The 23,839-nt window shown below is 37.7% G+C and overlaps 1 protein-coding gene across 3 annotated transcripts; it reads left to right on the forward strand.

The window, feature by feature from the left end:
- Positions 1–1,699: 1,699 nt before the first annotated feature.
- On the forward strand, positions 1,700–4,653 carry Prp25l1 (acidic proline-rich protein 25-like 1). 3 transcript variants are annotated; one of them, XM_087657039.1, is made up of 3 exons: positions 1,700–1,847; positions 3,464–4,146; positions 4,561–4,653. In XM_087657039.1, the coding sequence occupies exons 1-2, from the start codon at positions 1,784–1,786 to the stop codon at positions 4,126–4,128; spliced, it is 729 nt and encodes a 242-aa protein (XP_087513165.1). In that variant the 5' UTR covers positions 1,700–1,783; the 3' UTR covers positions 4,129–4,146; positions 4,561–4,653. The 3 variants fall into 3 exon arrangements, with proteins under 3 accessions (XP_087513165.1, NP_001020154.2, XP_087513166.1); NM_001024983.2 differs by lacking the exon at positions 4,561–4,653 and having other exon boundaries at positions 1,750–1,841; positions 3,464–3,910; positions 4,025–4,148; XM_087657040.1 differs by having other exon boundaries at positions 1,755–1,841.
- Positions 4,654–23,839: the final 19,186 nt, after the last annotated feature.

The following is a 23,839-nucleotide window of genomic DNA, read 5'->3' on the forward strand; positions in this document are numbered from 1 at the left end:
GAAGAGGACAGCAAATCTTCAGGCTCCCTTGCTATGAAGTGTTCATAGAAGTTACAGACTGGTCAAGAGTAAGAAGCTTCGTTCTTAATTATTCTATTAAAACAGAAAAATCAGTTTGCTTTTAGCATAACCAAGAAAGGTCATTCAACTGCAAATGAACTTGCCCAAGAGTACAATTGTAATTATCCCAGAAACATAACCATGATTCTGGATATCCAGTAACCATTGCTTGCTGTGTAGCACACATAAGCCATCGAGGAAGGAGAATTTCTACATTTTTCTCTACACGCAGGTGGAAATGATCAGACTGACAGTCACATATATAGCATAGATTCCAGTGACTCACAAACAACAAGGTTCACAGTATATGTTAAGAGGATTTTTCCATATTCCCTTCAATGAGGCAGGACCAAATTATCCTATGCTGTGTCATAAACAAAAAAGACACAAAAATAAACTCTACAGAGATGTTAAATTGAGAGATGGTTAAAACCTAATACTTACAAAAAAAAAGAATGAGAAAGAAATGTTGAGACACGACAATGAAGGAAGGATGTTTTAAGTAAAATATGTCAGACAAACAAGAAAATCTTTTAGAGATAGAGCATCTGGTTACCAATTTTGAAATGAAAATTGAGATATAAATAATGAAAATTAAAACAAATGCATGACCAATATGTTAAGCATATTTTGTATATGCTTAATCTGAACAATAAAGTAAAAGAGTTCTCTTCAAGTGCATGAAGATGACCCAAGAATAATACGGAAAATGAACACAGAGGACTGAGTCCCAATAAAAAGAAAAAGAAACAAATATACAGAAAAAGAAGTTTGACAAGAAGTGCTTTCAGAAAATTGAATATAAACAGCATTGAATGTAATTCTGAAGACAGGGAATTTAACTGATATTGAAAACCATGATAACTGTGTGCAGCTGAACCACTGAGGGGATCAAGAAGACTGCTGCCTTGTACAGGACCATAATTTAGCATTAAGCCACTTAAATAAAACAATTAAGAAAGTGGAGCTGTCCATGGATGTTAGAAATATATAATGACCCAATGAATAATCAATGAATTACAGATTCATGAAACTGACTTGTCTAAATTACATATGGGTTGCCAAGCCATTTTTACTTGGATTTTAGTGTAATACTAGGACATATATTTTACCAGCCAATGTTGCTACTATTGGGTTAGGTCAACAGAATAGTGGAGAGACATTTTGAGGGTTAGCTGGCTAGGTGTAATACTTCAAATTTGTATATGAATAAACTCAACACCATCAATATTAACTAACTGCAGTACATATAGGGACACATATATGTGATAAAGATTAAGCTATACTACTAATTAGAGACACTGAACTGGTTCAATCTTGTTATAATTCATTGCTAACAATTTAAACACAGGTGTGCACATACTACTTCTACCCCCAACACACAGTATTATACAGACAGTCTCATCAAATAGAATGAGATATGCCTATACTGATGATCCTATGACTTCAATATCTGGTCTATTCTCTTGAACATGATTTCTTTCAAATTCAATATAATCCTTGTTGTACCATCGAGAAAGGCAGCACTGACACCTGTTCTTTACCTCATCCTGCTGGGCAAATGTCCCAGTGTGGAGTCAGGGATGTAAGATTTCCTGCTCTATTAAGTATGAAATAGCATAGAATGGAATTCAAAGGTGCCATTCTTCTGGTGTGACTTATAAAGGCAGAGCCCTGCTTATTCCAGCACAGACTTGGGAGAAACACCAGAGCCTCCTCCAAGATGCTGGTGGTCCTGTTCACAGCGGTCTTGCTAACCCTGAGCTATGCTCAGGAACCAGGTGATGGTATGAGAATATGGTTGTGGGCACCATGATTCTTTTTAAAATACAGGAGACAGCACTGCAGGACAGGAGGGAGATGGGACAGAGAACAAGTTATGAGAGATAAATGAAAACACAGAGTCTTTGGCTTTGAAAAATGGATAGTCTCAGTTTTGAAGACACTATGGTAGTTAAAATAAACTATGTGTACCAGTAACCTTGCTGTGCAGTACATTAAGGGATGATGACAGAATGAAAAACATACCAGAGCCATTCTTAGGATGGCAAATGAAGTAATACAACTGAAACTTTTGGATAGAGAAATAGAATCCTCCCAATTTTCATTTTTCCACACCCATTTTATATTTAACGGTGTTACCATTTTTTGTTCAATCATTTACTCAGATGTTTATTCTTTTCTTGAGAAGACATCAAATTAAACATAAGAATTAATTAAAGAAAAAGATATAAAAGTTATAAATTATGTAGAGATAAAAGGATCAGTATTGAGAAAGAGATGATAGATAGATAGATAGATAGATAGATAGATAGATAGATAGATAGATAGATAGATAGATAGATAATGACATATCTGTGTAACCAATGAGATTCGAGGGGCATTGGAGAGGACCAAAAGTGAAGTTTATTTTGTGAGTTAGTGGTTGACACGCAGAATAGTAGTCAGCATTGGATGCTACCAAATGCTGCTAGCTGGTCATTTCACAGACATTGGCTAAAACGTCCCGTAAAATTGACAGATCATGGCTAAAATCTCTTACTGCCTGTAGGATGCTAGTTGTTTTTCTGACCTCACTTTTGAGTCTATACTATGCTTTATTTCCCAATGGCCAACTGTGAACACTCTTTCCCAATAATATCAAGGAAGCACCAATGAATCTTCAATCTTGTTACTTGCCTGTTAGCAAGGAGGATATTTTCTATTAATTCTTCTATTAATTACTTATATTTCTAATCCACAATGTCATTTCTCCTTTTAAGAACTAATGAATGTAAATTTGTAAATTTTTAGGCAAAAAAATCTCCAACTTTTACACTACAGAGCATTATCTGGGAGAGCAATTAATTTGGAATAAGCCAGAGGGCAGGCCTCACTGAAAATAGGAGCAATTTAACGTTTCCATCACAAAGGTGTGGTGGCTAGGAAATAAAACTCAGATGCAGTGTTCTGATTTTAACTCCTCTATGATAAGAAAAGGTCCTCAGTGTCTACACACAACGTCTTGTTGCCTGTGTTTTAGTTTATTTCAGCCAGAAAAGCACAAGAAAAGCACAGTGTCTCTTTTCTCACTGACTCTATACACAAAATAGGAAAAATGTATGGAGCCCAAAGATTATAACCTGTGCTGGATTTCTTCATTTAATACTGTGTAAGGTTACATTTGGTCTTGATTTTTACCATGAAACATAGTGATTTGATTTAGATTCACAAAAGTCAGTTTGGTCTCACAACGCAACTGGCAACTGAACAAACATGGATAAGATGATTTCTTTGTTTTACATTTGTCTAAGGACAATGACTCTTATCATTGTGGAAATCATATTTAGCATTGATGCATGCATTCCAAAGACCATGTGTTATGTATAACTAAGTTCATTGATCATTTTCTTTATTCGTTTAGAACTTCAGAGCCTAGACCAGACACCAAATCAGAAACCACCTCCACCAGGATTCCCACCAAGACCACCTGCTAATGGGAGCCAGCAAGGCCCACCCCCACAAGGAGGCCCACAACAGAAACCACCTCAGCCTGGAAAGCCCCAAGGCCCACCCCCACCAGGAGGCCCACAGCAGAAACCCCCTCAGCCTGGAAACCAACAAGGCCCACCCCCACCAGGAGGCCCACAACAGAAACCACCTCAGCCTGAAAAGCCCCAAGGCCCACCCCCACCAGGAGGCCCACAGCAGAGACCTCCTCAGCCTGGAAACCAACAAGGCCCACCCCCACCAGGAGGCCCACAGCAGAAACCCCCTCAGCCTGAAAAGCCCCAAGGCCCACCCCCACCAGGAGGCCCACAGCAGAAACCACCTCAGCCTGGAAAGCCCCAAGGCCCACCCCCACCAGGAGGCCCACAGCAGAAACCACCTCAGCCTGGAAAGCCCCAAGGCCCACCCCCACCAGGAGGCCCACAGCAGAAACCACCTCAGCCTGGAAAGCCCCAAGACCCACCCCCACCAGGAGGCCCACAGCAGAGACCTCCTCAGCCAGGAAACCAGCAAAGCCCACCACAAGGTCCCCAATTGGACAGACCACAGGGATCTTTCCAGAGTTTGGGTCCTCAGTAAACCAGAATCCTCTGAAAGGTATGACTCATATTTTTCATCTTGCTGTGTTGCAGACAACTGAACTCTATTTTTTCAGGGTATAGAAAGTAACCAGCCTAATATGTAGAAATGACATTATCCTTAACCCAAAAACATATATCTGTATTAAATATTTAATGATCTTTCCATGAGAGAATATATGACTTTGGAAGAATATGTCCTCCAAATTTTGTCTTCCACAGTTATTGCCATGTCGTATATGTTTCTGGCAAGAAGACCCCTTTTCTTCCTAAGGTCCTTTACCTCAAGGCTGGGACTCATGAATTCATAAGGATACACAGATATCATCATGTTCTTCATTCTTGTGTTTGTTTTCTATCTGCATGTTCTTAATGCTTATTATTGACATGTCATGTTCTCTCTGTAACCTGTCTCCATTATGTTTTATTTCAGAAAGTGAGTAAGAAGTCTCTCCCTCCTGTTTTTCTACTGTAACGGCAGCTTCAGAACTGGAGATTCACAACATTAATAAAATGATCAACCTGCAACTTCTGATTGCTGTCTTTTTTTTCTGGATGGAATTTCATGACTGAAAATAATCCATGTGCTCAATCCAGTCTTATGGTTTGCTTTTGTAATTTAGTTCAGCAATTGTCCATAATCCAGTTACCTGGCACAAGTATTCTCCTGCTTTCCCTTGCCTGGTCTCTAAAACATAATGGGTTGTAAAATTTATTTACATTTTAAAATAACAGGCTGATAATTTGGTATATTATAGCATTGTAGTATACTTGAGCTGAACCCAGATCAATGTATAGACCTTAGAATATCCTTCGGAATATTTAAAAAAGTTTAGACAGATTTGTTTGAAGGGACACAAGCCAGCTTGATCTTTGTGAGTGTGGCTTGCCCTTCTCCCACATAATTCTACCATGCTCAAAGTTGTTATATTACATTCCGAAAGCTTCCCCTGCCAAAGCCATATTTTGTCACTTCCTTCTGTGGCTACGAACGTCCACCTATCAATTTACTGAAGTCCAGAAGAAAAAGCTCCTTTAGTTCTCCTATCATGCACAAACATGTCACTGTATCCTAACTCATTCTACCATAGACCTTGTGAATTCTCCTCTTAAAAATATCACTTTCATGGTCATTTACTGCTCCTTTTCTGCCTGAATCAAAAGCATCATTCTAATCCTCTCTTAATAGTTTATTAAAAGATGATCTGTCCATGGAAACTGGTATGGTTTCATGGGTATGCTTTGTTTCTAATCTGGCATACAAAGAACCCTCTAATTCTCCTTTCTTGCTGCTTTGACTCTGATTGATAATAATGGTATTCAGAGCTTTTCATTTTCTGTAGAAATATAAAAAACATTTCTCTAATGTAAAACTTGTCTGGCTTCTATTCTTATGTTGGCATATCCTGTTAATATATTGGCTGATTCAATTCCACTGTTTTATTTTGCTTTATAACCCAGTATCTCTCCACTGATGTCATTCCTTTCTCATTAGTGATTAGAAAATTTAGAGTTAGTAGAGCACAATTGATTCTATATCTTGAGGTTGACACAATGGAGTACTACTAAGCTATTAAAAACGATGACTTCATGAAATTAGTGGTCAAATGAATGGAACTAGAAAATGTCATTCTGAATGAGGAAATTAGTCAGAAGAGAACACACATGGCACATACTCTCAGATAAGTGGATGTTAAGTAAAAAGCTCGGTATACCCTTGATAAATCTCAGAGGTCATATGTTGTAGAAGAAGACCAAAGTTGGATGCTTCAGTCCTACTTAGAAGGGGGGTCAAAATAATCACAGGAGGTAGAGGGAAAGAGGAACTTGGGGGAAGAGAGAAGGGTTAGATGGAAAGGGGTGGTCAAGATCAGATTTGTGTGGCGACATGGCAGATATAGAGAGGGTGAAGGAATTGATTAGTGTTGTCTTTAAACCAATACATTTTGTTCTGCCACGTGATAATAACTCTTCCATAAATGGTTCCTTAATCCATACTGCTAGTATTAGTTCTAAATAATATCTCACTTTTTTCTTTCTGAATAACCAGCATTTTTAGTACATTATAGAACACTGTATATAACACATAAACACATTATCTTTTCTCTTATTCAACATCTTGAACCATTTCTGATTTAAACATTGTGTATCAGATGCTGCCATATTTGGAGCAATAGTTTTTGTTTTATCCCTTTTATCATGTGTTTATTTTCTCATATCTGTTGATAGGCAATTAATATTATCCATCTAATACAGAGGTTTATTAACCTAAGCAGCTGTTATTTTCACATTACACTTGTATAAATTTCTTGTTATTGCTCTTGTTAATACAAAATATGTTTCAATATGTGAATTGATTTGTTGAGGTAAAATACAGAGGGGCAAGAGACTGAATATTTAAAACCAACCTTCTTGAGTGTGGATTACGGTGTCTCCCACTCTTCATAAAATTATCTTTCCCATGGTTTTAATTATCAGTAGGTGTTATATGTCTCATTTTCTTTAGTATTGTTTGGTTTTGTTTGATTCATAAATCCATTTGGGCATTGGATGGAGATAGGTCACAATTTGTGAACTCTCCCAAGATGTATTAAAATCTGAGAAGCTCTGGATATTTTTAATATTTGTATATAGGATGTTCTTACGAGGTCCTGAAATACCCTTCAGATTATGACCATGACCATCTGTAACACTGAGGAAGCTGTATGACAGTGGTTCTCCTGCTTCCTAACACTGTGATGCTTCAGTATATTTCCTTACGTTGCTGTGACACCATAAAATCATTTTGTTTCTACTTCGTAATTGCAATTTTGCTACTGTTATGTATAGTAATATAAATGTCTGTGGTTTTTAAAGATCTTGGGAGAACTATATAAAAGAGATATTCAACCAAGAAATGGGTGGCAGCCTACAGGTTGAGAACAGCTGCTATATGGGCACTGTACCAGGCTAAAAGTCAAACACATGCTATCTTAACTTTCATATAAATAGAAGGAACAAAAGAAGGTCCATGCTCACCCATGAGTTGGTACGGAAGTAACATCATGGTGAAAAATGACCCTTGCCCTATGTTAATTCTAGTAAATGCCACCCTGCTTTTGCCCACTTTTCAGCATTCTTTCATTATCAGAAAAGAGTGAAAGAGATTAATGCATCATAAAAAAGATATCCACTTGGACACAGGTGATGGAAGACCTAACAGCAAAATTATCATTTGTAAAGTGCTCTGTAAATTCAGGAGTAAAACAGTGCTAAGCTACCAGGTAAACTATGCATGATGAAGCCCCTAGGTATCTGCTTATCTGAGAATACAAATATAACAACTATATGCATCTAATAATAATTGAATTTTACATATAGAAAGATATGAATTATTTAGTTCATATTAGTGGATGATGACCCCAAAACACTTTGAAGACCAACATATTTGGATAGTTCATGGCCAAATAAAGTGGGAATTCAGAAAAAACCCTTTTCCATAACTTCTAGTGAATAATATGTGTGTATATCATTCAGTTTTTTTTCCTATGATCCAATATGTTCTCTACTTCTGTTCCTAAATTTATTGTTTTATCATATTTGAGAATTTGTAACATAATATTGATTTTATGATATTTATACATTGTTTTTTACTTATACAAACACCAGTCTGGACTATCTCTGTCCCCTTCACTTATGCTGATATCAGCACATAGCATTCATATGATTTTGGCCTCTGCCAATGAAGATTCTGTTTCCTGGAGCTAAAGGAGTGGAGGTAGATCAGCTTGTAGTAAAGATGTCTGAATTCTAATTGAGGGCCAAGAGAGCAGAGAAAAACTATGTTTTTCATTGCAAATCTCAATAATCCTGCAAATGTATTGGCTGGGGATTCCTCAAATGCTCTCCTTCTCCCTATCCACAGAGCCAGCATCCAGGAAATAAATGTTAGTACTATAGAGTCTATGTGATCTTATTCATACTATAAATGCTCTGCCCGCTGAAACATTTCAGAAGAAAAATTGAATACACTCCTTGGAACTGTGTTGGACTTGGAGTGTCTCAATGACAACATCCATAAAGAAGGGTCAGAGAAAACACACTGAATTTATTTATTTAACCTCTTGAGAAAGCCAAGTCCACTTAGAGAAAATAAGGTCCATAAAAATTCTTTATTAGGACTCTATTTAAAATCATAGTGTTGAGTAGATTGTGAATAATTTTTATGGTTTAGTGTCTCTGAAAAGAGAAAGCATTAATAATTGATCTGACAAACATATTCCAGAAGAAAATGGACTATTGGTACGTTGAGTTTCTGTGGTGGTAGAGATTGCTGACTCTGAGTGATAGCTACATACAAAGAAAAATGTGCAATGTGACCATGTTCCTCATTCTCTGAGATCCTACATTATTCCAAAACAACTAAGGGAATTGGAATAAAGTGCTGCATTGTGTCTTCACTGTTGTGAAGCAACATCTTGTAGAAATATATAAGGTAAAGTATAGTGTCTTTGACAAATGAACTCTATCCTCACACAGTTTCCAAATTTCTTGACCTTGTTAACAGATAGGTAGTGTAAAAACTCTCCCATCTGGAATAATGATTTTTGCGGTTTAACAGAACCAATGAGCTAGGAATCAATCCAAAATGCGACCTATGGCTCAGACAGCTTTCTATGAATCAAAGAGTTATTGTCTCCATTAAGGCAATGGAGAGAAAACTGAGTCTTGTTGCCAAGGTCTTACATGCTGGAAACAAAGCCTGGAGAGGCAATAGAATTGAGCAGTTCTCATGTTTCCAATGTGGCCAAGCCAACCTGAATGATGAGAGATAGTTCTGAGAAGTTGATTTAGCAGTCTTATCTACTATCACAGACTCATAAGCTATGCTTGGAAATGTGTGTGAACACACACAAAAATACACACACACACACACACACACACACACACACACACACACTGCGTTTTCTCCCAAGGAAGACATGATAATTTGTACAGATTTTAAGCATGTGGGGATTTTGATAATTTGATAATTTGGTTGAACATCCATAGACAGTAGAATGCCTAAACACTGTTTTAGTGATTCTACATACATGCTGTTGTTCTCATATTCAACTCTGCTTATACGAGCCCTCAGTTCCTGAAGTGAATTTCCTCAAATTTCCAGTAAAGCTTAATTTTTTTACACTGAAGAAATAGATGGGATTTGCATTTTTATGATTCTGGGGAGACTTTTTATCATAAGTAAAAATTCTTTCCAATTTCTGGTGCATATGCCTACATCAAACATAGTGAGTGAACATCACCTGTAACTATTCAGATTGTGATGTTCTTGTGAAATCATTTTGTACCAATGTTTTTCCTCATTATTTTTACACTTTAATTAGAAATATTGTATTAGTACAAAGTTATGGTCTACTGTAATGACTCTAAATTCTCATTTAAAAACCCATCTTGGGACTCCAGATTGGTGCTTCTATTTATTTTCTAGAGACACTAAAGAGAGCAGTAGATCCTCTATCATATACATACCAGGAAAAAACGCCTAACTTAATGAAAAAGAGGAAGACCATTCTGACACTACAGAAACTACTTTTTTGAGGCAAATTTATAAGCATTTTTTAAAAAAATCTGAGGTTTTAAAATATTTTACAATTAGCATAAAATATAGTGGCTCAATGACAATCTTTAAAAGCAGGTGACAGATAAACTTTGCTTGAAGTAAACAGTATGCCCATGGACTTGGGCTTTGGGCAGGGTGAAAATCTGTACATGCACAACACAAGTTAGACCATCATCATTTGTTGCATTTACTTTCTCTTTTCCACTGTGTGGTTTTGGAGTTTTGTAAACCATCAAGTCAAGTGCCTAAGCAACTAGGACTGCAATCTAAGGACATGGAAGTATCGTCTGAGGAGCCTGTTTTATTTATTTATATATATATATATAGCGGAGGACATCTTGTCTGGTCTGGCTACAGTGTAAGATGATGAGCCTAGTCCTGTAGAGACTTAGTACTCCTGAGAAGGGGATGCCATGGGAATTGGGGGTATGTGGTACACCCTATCTGAGAAAAAGGGAAGGGACAGAGTGGGCAGCCTTTTCTAGTTCCTGATTTTAGTGGGATTGCTTCAAGATTTCTCCATTCTGTTAGATGTTGGCTACTGGTTTGCTGTAAATTTCTATTGCTGTGTTTAGGTATGATCCTTCAATTACTGTTATTTGTAAGACTTTTGTCATACAGAGATGTTGAATATTGTCAAAAGCTTTTTCAGCACCCAATGAGATGATCATGTATGTTTTTTCTTTGAGTTGGTCTACATAGTAGATTATTTTGATGAATTTCTATATATTAAACCATTCCTGCAACCCTGGACTGAAGCCTACTTGATCATGGGGAATGATCATTTTGGTATATACTTGGATTCGGTTTGTGAATTTTTTCAGTTATTATTGCATTGATATTCATAAGAAATATTGGTCAGAAGTTCTATTTTTTGTAAGGTCTTTTCATGTTTTAGGAATAAGCATAATTGTGGCTTCGAAGAACAAACTGGGTAGGGTTCCACCATTTCTATTTTGTGGAAGAGTTTGAAGAATATTGATGTTACATCTTTGCATGACTGATAAAATTATGCACTAAACCCATCTGGTCCTGGGTTTTGTTTTGTTTTGTTTTGTTTTTGATTACAAGACTTTTAATGAATGCTTCCTTTCCTGTAGGTGTTATCAGACAGTTTACATGATTTACCTGATCTTCATTTAATTTTGGTGGCTGGTGTGTGTCTAGAAAATTGTCTTTTTCCTCCAGATTCCTGAATTTTATTTCGCATAGGCAGCATGTGATGATTTTTGGAATTTCCTCAGTTTCTTCTGCTAAGTCTACCTTTTCCTTTCCGATTTGTTAATTAGGATAGTGTCTCTGTACCCTATAGATAATCTTGCTAAGTGTTTATGTATTTTGTTGATTTTCTCAAAGAACCAGCTCCTGGTTTTGCTTATTCTTTCTATAGATCATTTTGTTTCTACACAGTTGATTTCAGCTATGAGTTTGATTATTTCAGCCATCTACTCCTCTTGGTTGTATTTGCTGCCTGTTGTCCTAGAGCTTTCAAGTGTGTTCTCAAGCCAACAGTGTTTTCTGTCTCTAGTTTCTTTATTTAGGCACTCAGAGGTATGAGTTGTCCTCTTAAAACTGCTTTCATTGTATCCCATATGTTTGGGAATGTTGTGTCTTCAGTTCCATTAACTTCTAAAATGTCTTTAATTTCTTTTCTTATTTCATCCTTGACAAAGTTTTCACAGAGTAGAGTGTTGTTCAGCCTCCAAGTGTATGTGGGCTTTCAGGTGCTTTTATTTTTATCAAAGATCAGCCTTAATCCACAGTGATCTGATAGCATATATGTAATTATTTCTTTTTTTTCAGTTTTAGATACAATATAAATTTTATTTTTGGTCCATTAAATATACAATATTTGCTTATGTTTATTGACATTTCTTTGCTTGTACATAAAGGTATTTTTTGTTCCATTTTTATTAAATCGAGAATTTTTTATTTACATTTCAAATGTTATTTCCTTTCCCAGTTTCCTCTCCGTCAGCCACCTAACACCTTCTCCACCCCATCTATATTGGTGTTTCCCTCTCCATCCATCCCATATTATTGCCCCACACCCCAGCAATCCCCTACACTGGGGGTCCAAACTTGGCAGGACCAAGGGCTTCCCCTTACAAGGTTGTTGGTGCCCCAACAAGGGTATTCACTACTACCTGTGCAGTTGGAGCCAAGGGTCAGTCCAGAGTCTTTGGGTCGTTGTTTAATACCTGGACTTCGGGGTGGTTGACATTGTTATTCTTATGGAGTTGCAAACCCTTTCATCTCTTTCAGTCCTTTCTCTAATTCCTCCAACAAGATTCCCATTCTCACTTCAGTGGTTTGGAGTTGGCTTTTGCCTCTGTATTTGACATGTTCTGGCTGTGTCTCTCAGGAGAGAGCTATATCCGGTTCCTCTCAGCATGCATTTCTTAGCTTCATCCGTGTTATCTAGTTTTGGGGGAGACATATATTAATATATATTATGTCCATATAGGGGAAAGCTCTGAATAACTGTTCCTTCAGTCTCTGCTCAAAACTTTGCCTTCCTATCCACTCCTATGGATATTTTTGTTCCTCTTTTAAAGCAGGAGTGAATCATCCACATTTTGGTCATTCTTCTTGAGTTTCATGTGGTCTGTGCATGGCATTTTGGGTAATTTGAGTATTTGGGCAAATATCCAGTAATCAGAGAGTGCATGCTTTGTGTGTTTTTCTGTGATTGAGTTACTTCACTCAGGATGATATTTTCTAGTTTGTTCCATTTGCCTATGAATTTCATGAAGTCAATGTTTTTGATAGATGAATCCTACTCCATTGTGTAGATGTTACCACATTTTCTGTATCCATTCCTATGTTGAATTGCATCTGGGTTCTCTCAAGGTATTGGCTATTATAAATAAGGCTGATATCAACATAGTGGAGCATCTTTGTTGTATCTTGGAGAATCTTTTGGCTATATGCCCAGGAGTGGTAATGCTGGGTAATCAGATTGTATTATGTCTACTTTTCCGAAGAACCTCCAGTCTGATTTCCAGAGAGGTTGTACCAGTTTGCAATTCCTCCAATAATGATGGAGTGTTCCTCTTTCTCCACATCCTCACCAGCATATGCTGGCACCTGAGTTCTTAGCCATTCTGACATGTGTGAGGTGGAATCTCAGGGTTGTTTGATTTGCATTTCCATGATGACTAAGGATGTTGAACATTTTTTTAGGTGTTTCTCATCCATTTGATATTCCTCAATTGTGAATTATTTGTTTACCTCTTTACACCATTTTAATAATATTATTTGGTTCTCTAGATTCTAACTACATGAATTTTGTGTATATTTTGGATAATAGTCCTTTATCAGATGTAAGATTGGTAAAGATCTTTTCCCAATATGGTGGTTACTGTTTTGTCATAATGACACTGTCCTTAGCCTTATAGAAGTTTTTGCAGTTTTATGAGATACCATTTGTAGATTCTTGATCTTAGAGCAGAAGCCACTGGTGTTCAATTCAGGAAATTTTCTCCATTGTCCATGTGTTGGAGACCATTCCCCACTTTTTCTTCTATTAGTCTGAGTGTATCTGGTTTGGTATGGAAGTCCTTGATCCACTGAGACTTATGCTTTGTACAGGGCTATAAGAATGGATTGGTTTGCATTCTTCTACATGCTGACCTCCAGTTGAAACAGCATCATTTGTTGAAAATGCTATCTTATTTCCATTGTAAGGTTTTGGCTTCCTTGTCGAAAATGAAGTGACCATAGGCATGTGGGTTCATTTCTGGGTCCTCAATTCTATTCCACTGGTCTATCTGCCTGTCTCTGCAAAAATTTCATTCAGTTTTTATGGCTATAGCTCTGTAATACTGCTTGAGGTCAGGGATGTTGATTTCCCCAGAAGTCCTCTTATTGTTGAGGATAGTTATACCTGTCCTGGTGTTTTATTATTGCAAATGAATTTGCAAATGGTTCATTCTTACTCTCTGAAGAATAGGACTGGAAATTTTGATGGGGGTTGTGTTGAGTTGGTAGACTACTTTGAGCAAATGGACATTTTTACTTTTTTAATCCTGCCAATATATGATTCTGGGAGATCATTCCATGCTCTGAGATCTTGTTCAATTTCATTCATCAGAGTCTTGAAGTTCTTATAGTAAAGATCTTTCACTTGCTTGGCTAGAGTCACAACAAGGTTTTTTATAATATTTGGGACTATTATGAAGGGTGTCATTTCCCTAATTACTTTCTCAGCCTGTTTATCTTTTGTGTAGAGGAAGGCTACTGATTTGTTTGAGTTAATTTTATACCCAGACACTTTGCTGAAGTTGTTTATCAGGCTTAGTAGTTCTCTGCTGGAACTTTTGGGGTCACTTAAGTATACCATCATATCGTCTGCAAATAGTGATATTTTGACTTCTTCCTTTCCAATTTGAGTCCCATTGACCTCCTTATGTTGTCTGATTGCTCTGTGTAGGACTTTGAAGAAAGTATTGAGTAAATAGGGAGAGGGTAGGCAGCCTTGTCTTCTCCATGATTTTAGTGGCATTCCTTCATGTTTCTCTTCATTTATTTTTCTATTTGCTACTGTTTTGCTGTTTATCGCTTTTACAGTGTTTAGGTATGGGCCTTGAATTCCTGTTCTATCCAGGACTTTTATCATGAAGGGGTGTTGAACTTTGTCAAATGCTGTCTCACCATCTAATGAAATATCATGTGGTTTTTACCTTTGTGTTTATTTATATAGTGGATTACATTGATAGTTTTCTGTATATTGAACCATCCCTGCATACCTGGGATGAAGCCTACTTGATCATGATGAATGATGGTTTTGATGTGTTCTTGGATTCCTTTTGCAAGAATTATATATATGTATATATATATATACATATATATACACATATATATATGTATATATATATAAACTTGATTATTTCTTATTTACATTTTGAATGTTATTCCCTTTCCCGGATTCTGGGCCAACATCCCCCTAACCCCTCCCCCTCCCCTTCCTTATGGGTATTCCCCTCCCCATCCTCCCCCCATTACCACCCTCCTCCCAATAGTCACATTCACTGGGGGTTCAGTCTTAGCAGGACCAAGGGCTTCCCTTTCACGGGTGCTCTTACTAGGCTATTCATTGCTACCTATGAGGTCAGAGTCCAGGGTCAGTCCATGTATAGCCTTTGAGTAGTGGCTTAGTTCCTGGAAGATCTGGTTGCTTGTCATTGTTGTTCATATGGGGTCTTGAGGCCCTTCAAGCTCTTCCAGTCCTTTCTCTGATTCCTAAAATGGGGGTCCTGTTCTCAGTTCAGTGTGTTTGCTGCTGGCATTCGCCTCTGTATTTGCTGTATTCTGGCTGTGTCTCTCAGGAGAAATCAACATCCAGGATCCTGTCAGCCTGCACTTCTTTGCTTCATCCATCTTGTCTAATTGGGTGGCTGTATATGTATGGGCCACATGTGGGGTAGGCTCTGAATGGGTGTTTCTTCTGCCTCTGTTTTAATCTTTACCTCTCTATTCCCTGCCAAGGGTATTCTTGTTCCCCTTTTAATGAAGGAGTGAAGCATTCACATTTTGGTCAACCCTCTTGAGTTTCATGTGTTCTGTACATCTAGGGTAATTCAAGCATTTGGGCTAATAGCCACTTATCAATGAGTGCATACCATGTGTGTTTTTCTGTGATTGGGTTAGCTCACTCAGGATGATATGTTCCAGTTCCAACCATTTCCCTGTGGATTTCATAAAGGCATTGTTTTTCATAGCTGATTAATATCCATAGTGTAGATGTACCACATTTTCTGTATCAATTCCTCTGTTGAAGGGCATCTGGGTTCTTTCCAGCTTCTGGCTATTATAAATAAGGCTGCTATGAACATAGTGGAGCACATGTCTTTTTTTATATGTTAGGGCATCTTTTGGGTATATGACCAAGAGAGGTGTAGCTGGATCCTCAGGTAGTTTTATGTCCAATTTTCTGAGGAACCTCCAGACTGATTTCCAGAATTGTTGTACCTGTCTGCAATCCCACTGACAATGGAGGAGTGTTCTTTCCACGTTCTCGCCAGCATTTGCTGTCACCTGAGTTTTTGATCTTAGCCATTCTCACTGGTGTGTGGTGGAATCTCAGGGTGATTTTGATTTGCATTTCCCTTATAACTAAAAATGTTGAACATTTCTTTAGGTGTTTCTCAGCCATTCGGTATTCCTCAGCTGTGAATTCTTTGTTTAGCTCTGAACCCCATTTTTAATAGGTTTATTTGTCTCCCTGAGGTCTAACATCTTGAGTTCTTTGTATATCTTGGATATAAGCCTTCTATGTGTTGTAGGATTGGTAAAGATCTTTTCCCAATCTGTTGGTTGCCGTTTTGTCCTGACCACAGTGTCCTTTGCCTTACAGAAGCTTTGCAGTTTTATGAGATCCCATTTGTCAATTCTTGATCTTAGAGCATAAGCCATTGGTGTTTTGTTCAGGAAATTTTTTCCAGTGCCCATGTGTTTGAGATGCTGCCCCAGTTTTTCTTCTATTAGTTTGAGTGTATCTAGTTTGATGTGGAGGTCCTTGATCCACTTGGACTTAAGCTTTCTACAGGGTGATAAGCACGGATAGATCTGCATTCTTCTACATGCTGACCTCCAGTTGAACCAGCACCATTTGCTGAAAACGCTATCTTTTTTCCATTGGATGTTTTTGACTCCTTTGTCAAAAATCAAGTGCCCATAGGTGTGTGGGTTCATTTCTGGGTCTTCAATTCAATTCCATTGTTCTATCTGTCTGTCCCTGTTACAATACCATGCAGTTTTTATCACTATTGCTCTGTAATACTGCTTGAGTTCAGGGATAATGATTCCCCCTGAAGTCCTTTTGTTGTTGAGGATAGTTTTAGCTATCTTGGGTTTTTTGTTATTCCAGATGAATTTGCAAATTGTTCTGTCTAACTCTGTAAAGAATTTGATTGGTATTCTGATGGGGATTGCATTGACTCTGTAGATTGCTTTTGGTAAAAATGGCCATATTTACTATAGTAATCCCGCCAATCCATGAGCATGGGAGGTATTTCTAACTTCTGAGGTCTTCTTCAATTTCTTTCTTCAGAGTCTTGAAGTTCTTATTGTACAGATCTTTTAATTGCTTGGTTAAAGTCACATCGAGGTACTTTATATTATTTGGGTCTATTATGAAGGGTGTCGTTTCCCTAATTTCTTTCTTGGCTTGTTTCTCTTTTGTGTAGAGGAAGGCTACTGATTTATTTGAGTTAATTTTATGCCCAGCCACTTTGCTGAAGTTGTTTATCAGCTTTAGTAGTTCTCTGGTGGAACTTTTGGAAACACTTAAATATACTATCATATTATGTGCAAATAGTGATATCTTGACTTCTTCTTTTCCAATCTGTATCCCCTTGATCTCCTTTTGTTGTCTGATTGCTCTGGCTAGAACTTCAAGAACTATATTGAATAAGTAGGGAGAGTGTGGGCAGCATTGTCTAGTCCCTGATTTTAGTGGGATTGCTTCAAGTTTCTCTCCATTTAGTTTAATGTTAGCAACTGGTTTGCTGTATATGGCTTTTACCATGTTCAGGTATGGGCCTTGAATTCCTATTCTTTCCAGGACTTTTATCATAAAGGGGTGTTGAATTTTGTCAAATGCTTTCTCAGCATCTAATGAAATGATCATGTGGTTTTGTTCTTTCAGTTTGTTTATATAATGGATCACATTGATGGTTTTCCATATATTAAATCATTCCTGCATGCCTGGGATGAAGCCTACTTGATCATGGTGGATGATTGTTTTGATGTGCTCTTGGATTCGGTTTGCCAGAATTTTATTGAGTATTTTTGCATCGATATTCATAAGGGAAATTGGTCTGAAGCTCTCTTTCTTTGTTGGGTCTTTGTGTGGTTTAGGTATAAGAGTAATTGTGGCTTAATAGAAGGAATTCGGTAGTGCTCCATCTGTTTCAATTTTGTGATATAGTTTGGATAGTATTGCTATGAGGTCTTCTGTGAAGGTCTATAGAATTCTGCACTAAACCCGACTGGACCTGGGCTCTTTTTGGTTGGGAGACCTTTAATGCCTGCTTCTATTTTCTTAGAAGTTATGGGGTTGTTTAACTGGTTTATCTGTTCCTGATTTAACTTCGATACCTGGTATCTGTCTAGGAAATTGTCCATTTCCTGCAGATTTTCAAGTTTTGTTGAATATAGGTTTTTATAGTAAGATCTGATGATTTTTTGAATTTCCTCTGAATCTGTAGTTATGTCTCCCTTTCCATTTCTGATTTTGTTAATTTGGACACACTCTCTGTGTCCTCTCATTATTCTGTCTAAGGGTATATCTATCTTGTTGATTTTCTCAAAGAACCAACTTTTGGTTCTGTTGATTCTTTCTATGGTCCTTTTAGTTTCTACTTGGTTGATTTCAGCTCTGAGTTTGATTATTTCCTGCCTTCTACTCCTCCTGGGTGTATTTGCTTCTTTTTGTTCTAGAGCTTTTAGGTGTGCTGTCAAGCTGGTGACATATGCTCTTTCCTGTTTCTTTCTGCAGGCACTCAGCGCTATGAGTTTTCCTCTTAGCACAGCTTTCATTGTGTCCCATAAGTTTGAGTATGTTGTATCTTCATTTTCATTAAATTCTAAAAAGTTTTTAATTTCTTTCTTTATTTCTTCCTTGACCAGGTTATCATTGAGTAGAGCATTGTTCAATTTCCACGTATATGTGGGCATTCTTCCCTTATTGTTATTGAAGACCAGTTTTAGGCCGTGGTGGTCCGATAGCACGCATGGGATTATTTCTATCTTTTTGTACCTGTTGAGGCCCGTTTTTTGACCAATTATATGGTCAATTTTGGAGAAAGTACCATGAGGAGCTGAGAAGAAGGTATATCCTTTTGCTTTAGGATAGAATGTTCTATAAATATCCGTTAAGTCCATTTGGCTCATGACTTCTCTTAGTCTGTCGACATCACTGTTTAATTTCTGTTTCCATGATCTGTCCATTGATGAGAGTGGGGTGTTAAAATCTCCCACTATTATTGTGTGAGGTGCAATGTGTGTTTTGAGCTTTAGTAAGGTTTCTTTTACGTATGTAGGTGCCCTTGTATTTGGGGCATAGATATTTAGGATTGAGAGTTCATCTTGGTGGATTTTTCCTTTGATGAATATGAAGTGTCCTTCCTTATCTTTTTTGATGACTTTTAGTTGGAAATTGATTTTATTTGATGTTAGAATGGCTACTCCAGCTTGCTTCTTCTGACCATTTGCTTGGAAAGTTGTTTTCCAGCCTTTCACTCTGAGGTAGTGTCTGTCTTTGTCTCTGAGGTGTGTTTCCTGTAGGCAGCAGAATGCAGGGTCCTCGTTGCGTATCCAGTTTGTTAATCTATGTCTTTTTATTGGGGAGTTGAGGCCATTGATATTGAGAGATATTAAGGAATAGTGATTATTGTTTCCCTTTATATTCATATTTGGATGTGAGCTTATGTTTGTGTGCTTTCATTCTCTTTGTTTTGTTGCCAAGACGATTAGTTTCTTGCTTCTTCTAGGGTATAGCTTGCCTCCTTATGTTGGGCTTTACCATTTATTATCCTTTGTAGTGCTGGATTTGTAGAAAGATATTGTGTAAATTTGGTTTTGTCATGGAATATCTTGGTTTCTCCATCAATGTTAATTGAGAGTTTTGCTGGATACAGTAATCTGGGCTGGCATTTGTGTTCTCTTAGGGTCTGTATGACATCAGTCCAGGATCTTCTGGTCTTCATAGTTTCTAGCGAGAAGTCTGGTGTGATTCTGATAGGTCTCCCTTTATATGTTACTTGACCTTTTTCCCTTACTGCTTTTAATATTCTTTCTTTATTTTGTGCGTTTGGTGTTTTGACAATTATGTGACGGGAGGTGTTTCTTTTCTGGTCCAATCTATTTGGAGTTCTGTAGGCTTCTTGTATGCCTATAGGTATCTCTTTTTTTAGGTTAGGGAAGTTTTCTTCTATGATTTTGTTGAAGATATTTACTGGTCCTTTGAGCTGGGAGTCTTCACTCTCTTCTATACCTATTATCCTTAGGTTTGATCTTCTCATTGAGTCCTGGATTTCCTGTATGTTTTGGACCAGTAGCTTTTTCCGCTTTACATTATCTTTGACAGTTGAGTCAATGATTTCTATGGAATCTTCTGCTCCTGAGATTCTCTCTTCCATCTCTTGTATTCTGTTGGTGAAGCTTGTATCTACAGCTCCTTGTCTCTTCTTTTGGTTTTCTATATCCAGGGTTGTTTCCATGTGTTCTTTCTTGATTGCTTCTATTTCCATTTTTAATTCCTTCAACTGTTTGATTGTGTTTTCCTGGAATTCTTTCAGGGATTTTTGCCATTCCTCTCTGTAGGCTTCTACTTGTTTATTAATGATTTCCTGTTTTTCCCTAAGTGTGTTCATGTCTTTCTTGAAGTCCTCCAGCATCATGATCAAATATGATTTTGAAACTAGATCTTGCTTTTCTGGTGTGTTTGGATATTCCATGTTTGTTTTGGTGGGAGAATTGGGCTCCGATGATGGCATGCAGTCTTGGTTTCTGTTGCTTGGGTTCCTGCGCTTGCCTCTCGCCATCAGATTATCTCTAGTGTTACTTTGTTCTGCTATTTCTGACAGTGGCTAGACTGACCTATAAGCCTGTGTGTCAGGAGTGCTGTAGACCTGTTTTCCTCTCTTTCAGTCAGTTATGGGGACAGTGTGTTCTGCTTTCGGGCGTGTAGTTTTTCCTCTCTACAGGTCTTCAGCTGTTCCTATGGGCCTGTGTCTTGAGTTCACCAGGCAGCTTTCTTGCAGCAGAAAATTTGGTCTTACCTGTGGTCCCGAGGCTCAGGTTCGCTCGTGGGGTGCTGCCCAGGGGCTCTCTGCAGAGGCAGCAACCAGGAAGACCTGTGCCGCCCCTTCCGGGAGCTTCAGTGCACCAGGGTTCCAGATGGTCTTTGGCTTTTTCCTCTGGCGTCCGAGATGTGTGTGCAGGGAGCAGTCTCTTCTGGTTTCCCAGGCTTGTCTGCCTCTCTGAAGGTTTAGCTCTCCCTCCCACGGGATTTGGGTGCAGAGAACTGTTTATCCGGTCTGTTTCTTTCAGGTTCCGGCGGTCTAAAACCAACCTTTTTTAAAGTGTGGACTAAGGTGTCTCCAACACTTCATATAATTACCTTTGAAAGAATTTAATTATCCATAGGTAATTATCTGTCTCAATTTCTTTGACTTGTTTGCTTTTGTATTGTTTGTAAATGCATATTGGCTTTGGAAGGAGATAGGTTACAATGTGTTAACTCTCTCAAGACATATGGAAATCTGAGGAGCTCTTTATATTTTTTATGTTTGGATGTAGGATATATGTACAAGTTCCTCAAATATCCTCGATTATTACCATAACCATCAGTAATACTAAGGAAGCAGTATGACAGTGGTTCTCATGCTACATAATGCTGTGATACTTCAGTATATTTCCTTATGTTGGTGTGCCAGCAATCATAAAATAATTTTTGTTTCTACTTCATCATTGTAATTTTGCTACTGTTATGTATAGTAACATAAATATCTGTGGCTTTTAAGATTTTGGGGGAAGTATATAAAAGAGTTATTCAACCCAGAAATGGGTGGCAGCCTACAGGTTGAGCCCAGCTGTTATATAGGCACTGTACCAGGTAAACTTCAACCACATGCTTAACTTTCATATAAGATAGAAGAAGCAAAAGTAGGTTCATGAGTTGGTATGGAAGTAACATCATGGCAAAAAGCCATCCTTGCCCTATGTTAATTCTAGTAAATATCACCCTGCATTTGCCCTTTGGCTAACCTTCTTTCATTGTGAGATAAGTGTGAAAGAGGTTAATGCATCATTAAAAAAGGGTATTCACATCATTCAGGTGATGGAAGACTTAACAGCAAACATTATAATTTATAAAGTGCTCTGTAACTCCAGGAGTAAGACAGTGCCAAGCTACCAGGTAAACTATGCATGATTAGCCCCTAGGTATCCACTTATCTCAGAATATAGAAGATCAGCAGATTTGGAGATTTTATGGCCAACAGAAAGTGTGAATTTGGAAAGCCCCTTTTCCATAGCTTCCAGTGAAAAATTTTCTGTGAGCATATCCTTCAGTGCTTTTTTTCCGTGGCCCAATAGGTTTTCTATGTATGTTGCTAAATTTATTGTTTTAACATATTTGAGATTTTGTAAAATAAATATTGGTTTTATGACATTTATATGTGTTCTTTCCTTATAAAAACACCAGTCTGGCCTATCTGTATCCCCTTCACTCATGCTAATATCAGCACATAGCACTCAGATGATCTTGGCCACTGAAAATGAAGATTCTGCTTCCTGAAGCTAAGGGAGTGGAGTTAGTTCAGTTTGCAGTAAAAATGTCTGAATTCTAATTAAAGGCCATGAGACCAAAGAAACACTCAGTATTTTGCTTGCAAATCTCAAAAATTCTGGGTATGTACTAGCTGGGGACTCCTGAAATTCTCTTCTATTCCCTATTCTCAGAGCCAGCATCCAGTAAATAAATATTAGTACTACAGGTTGCATGTGATCTTATCCTTACTATCAATGCTCTCTCTACTCACTGAGACATTTCAGAAGAGAAAATGAAGACATTCCTGGGAACTGCATTGGACTTGGAGTGTTTCAATGACTACATCCATAAAAAAGAGTCAGACAGAAAACACACTGAATTTATCTATTTAACCTCTTGAGAGAGCCTATACCACAAAGAGAAAATCATGTCCATAAAAATTCTTTGGTGAGGTCTCTGTTTAAAAACATAATATTGAATAGAGTGTGAATAATTTTATATGGTTTCTATTTAGTTAGTTTCTCTGAAAAGGGAAAGAGTTAATAATAGATCTGACAAACATATTCAAGAGCAAAATGGGCTATTGGCACTTGGAGGTTTTGTGATTGTGGAGAATGCTGACTCTAAGTGATAGCTACATACAGAAAAATATAGAATGTAACCATGTTACTGTAATGTACCACATTCTCTGAGGTCCTACATTAGTCCATACCAACCTAGGCAATAGGAAACATGTGCTGCCTTGTGTGTTCACTGTCATCAAGCAATACCTTGAAGAAACACATAAGGTAAATTATAGTGTCTTTTTACAAATGAACTCTATCCTCACACTATTCCCAAATTTTTGCCCATGTTAAAAGACAGGTAGGGTAAAAACTCCCTTATCTGGAATAACGATTTGGGGGCTTTAACAGAACCAATTAGGTAGGAATCAAACCAAAATGCCTACTATGGCTCAGTTTCTATGAATCACAGTCTTCTTGTCTCCACTAAGGCAATGGAGAGAAAACCAAGCCTGGTTGCCAGGGTCTTACATCCTGGAAATAAAGACTGGGAAGGCAAAAGAATTGAGCAGTTCTCATGTTCCTGATGAGGCCAAGCCCACCTGAGTGACCAGAGATAGTTCTGTGAAGTTGATTTACCAGACTTATCTATCATCACTGACACTTGAGCTATGCTTGGACAAATGTGTGTGAACACACACAAAAATACACACACACACACACACACACACACACACACGCACACACACAAATGCTTTGACTCCTAAGGAAGACATTATAATTTTACAGGTTTTAACCATCTGGGGCTTTTGATAATTTGGTTGAACACCCATAGACAGTAGAATGCCTAAACACTGTTTTATTGATTCTACATACATGCTCTTGTTCTCATATTCAACTCTGTTTTTATGAGCCCTGAGTTGCTGAACTGCATTTGCCAGACCAAAAAGCTTTCTTTCTGGAAACATTTCCAGTAAAGCCTAATATTTTTTACACTTGAGAAGTAGATGGGATTTGCATATGTATGATGCTAGGGAGTCTTTGTATAATAAGTAAGAATTCTTTCCAATTTCTGGTGCAGATGCCTACATCAAACATAGTGAGTCAACATCATCTGTATCTATTCAGGTTGTGATTGTCTTGTGAAAATAATTTTGTACCAATGTTTTTCCTCATTATTTTAACACTAGAAGTAGAATGATCTTATTAGTGCAAAGTTATGGTCTACCGTAATTACTCTAAACCCTCATTAAAAAAACCATCTTGGGACTCCAGATTGGGGTTCTATTTATTTTCTAGCTACATAACAAAGCGTAGTTTATCCTCT

This window comes from Rattus norvegicus, chromosome 4, assembly GCF_021556685.1.
Source record: "Rattus norvegicus strain SHRSP/BbbUtx chromosome 4, alternate assembly SHRSP_T2T, whole genome shotgun sequence".
Taxonomy (NCBI): domain Eukaryota; kingdom Metazoa; phylum Chordata; class Mammalia; order Rodentia; family Muridae; genus Rattus; species Rattus norvegicus.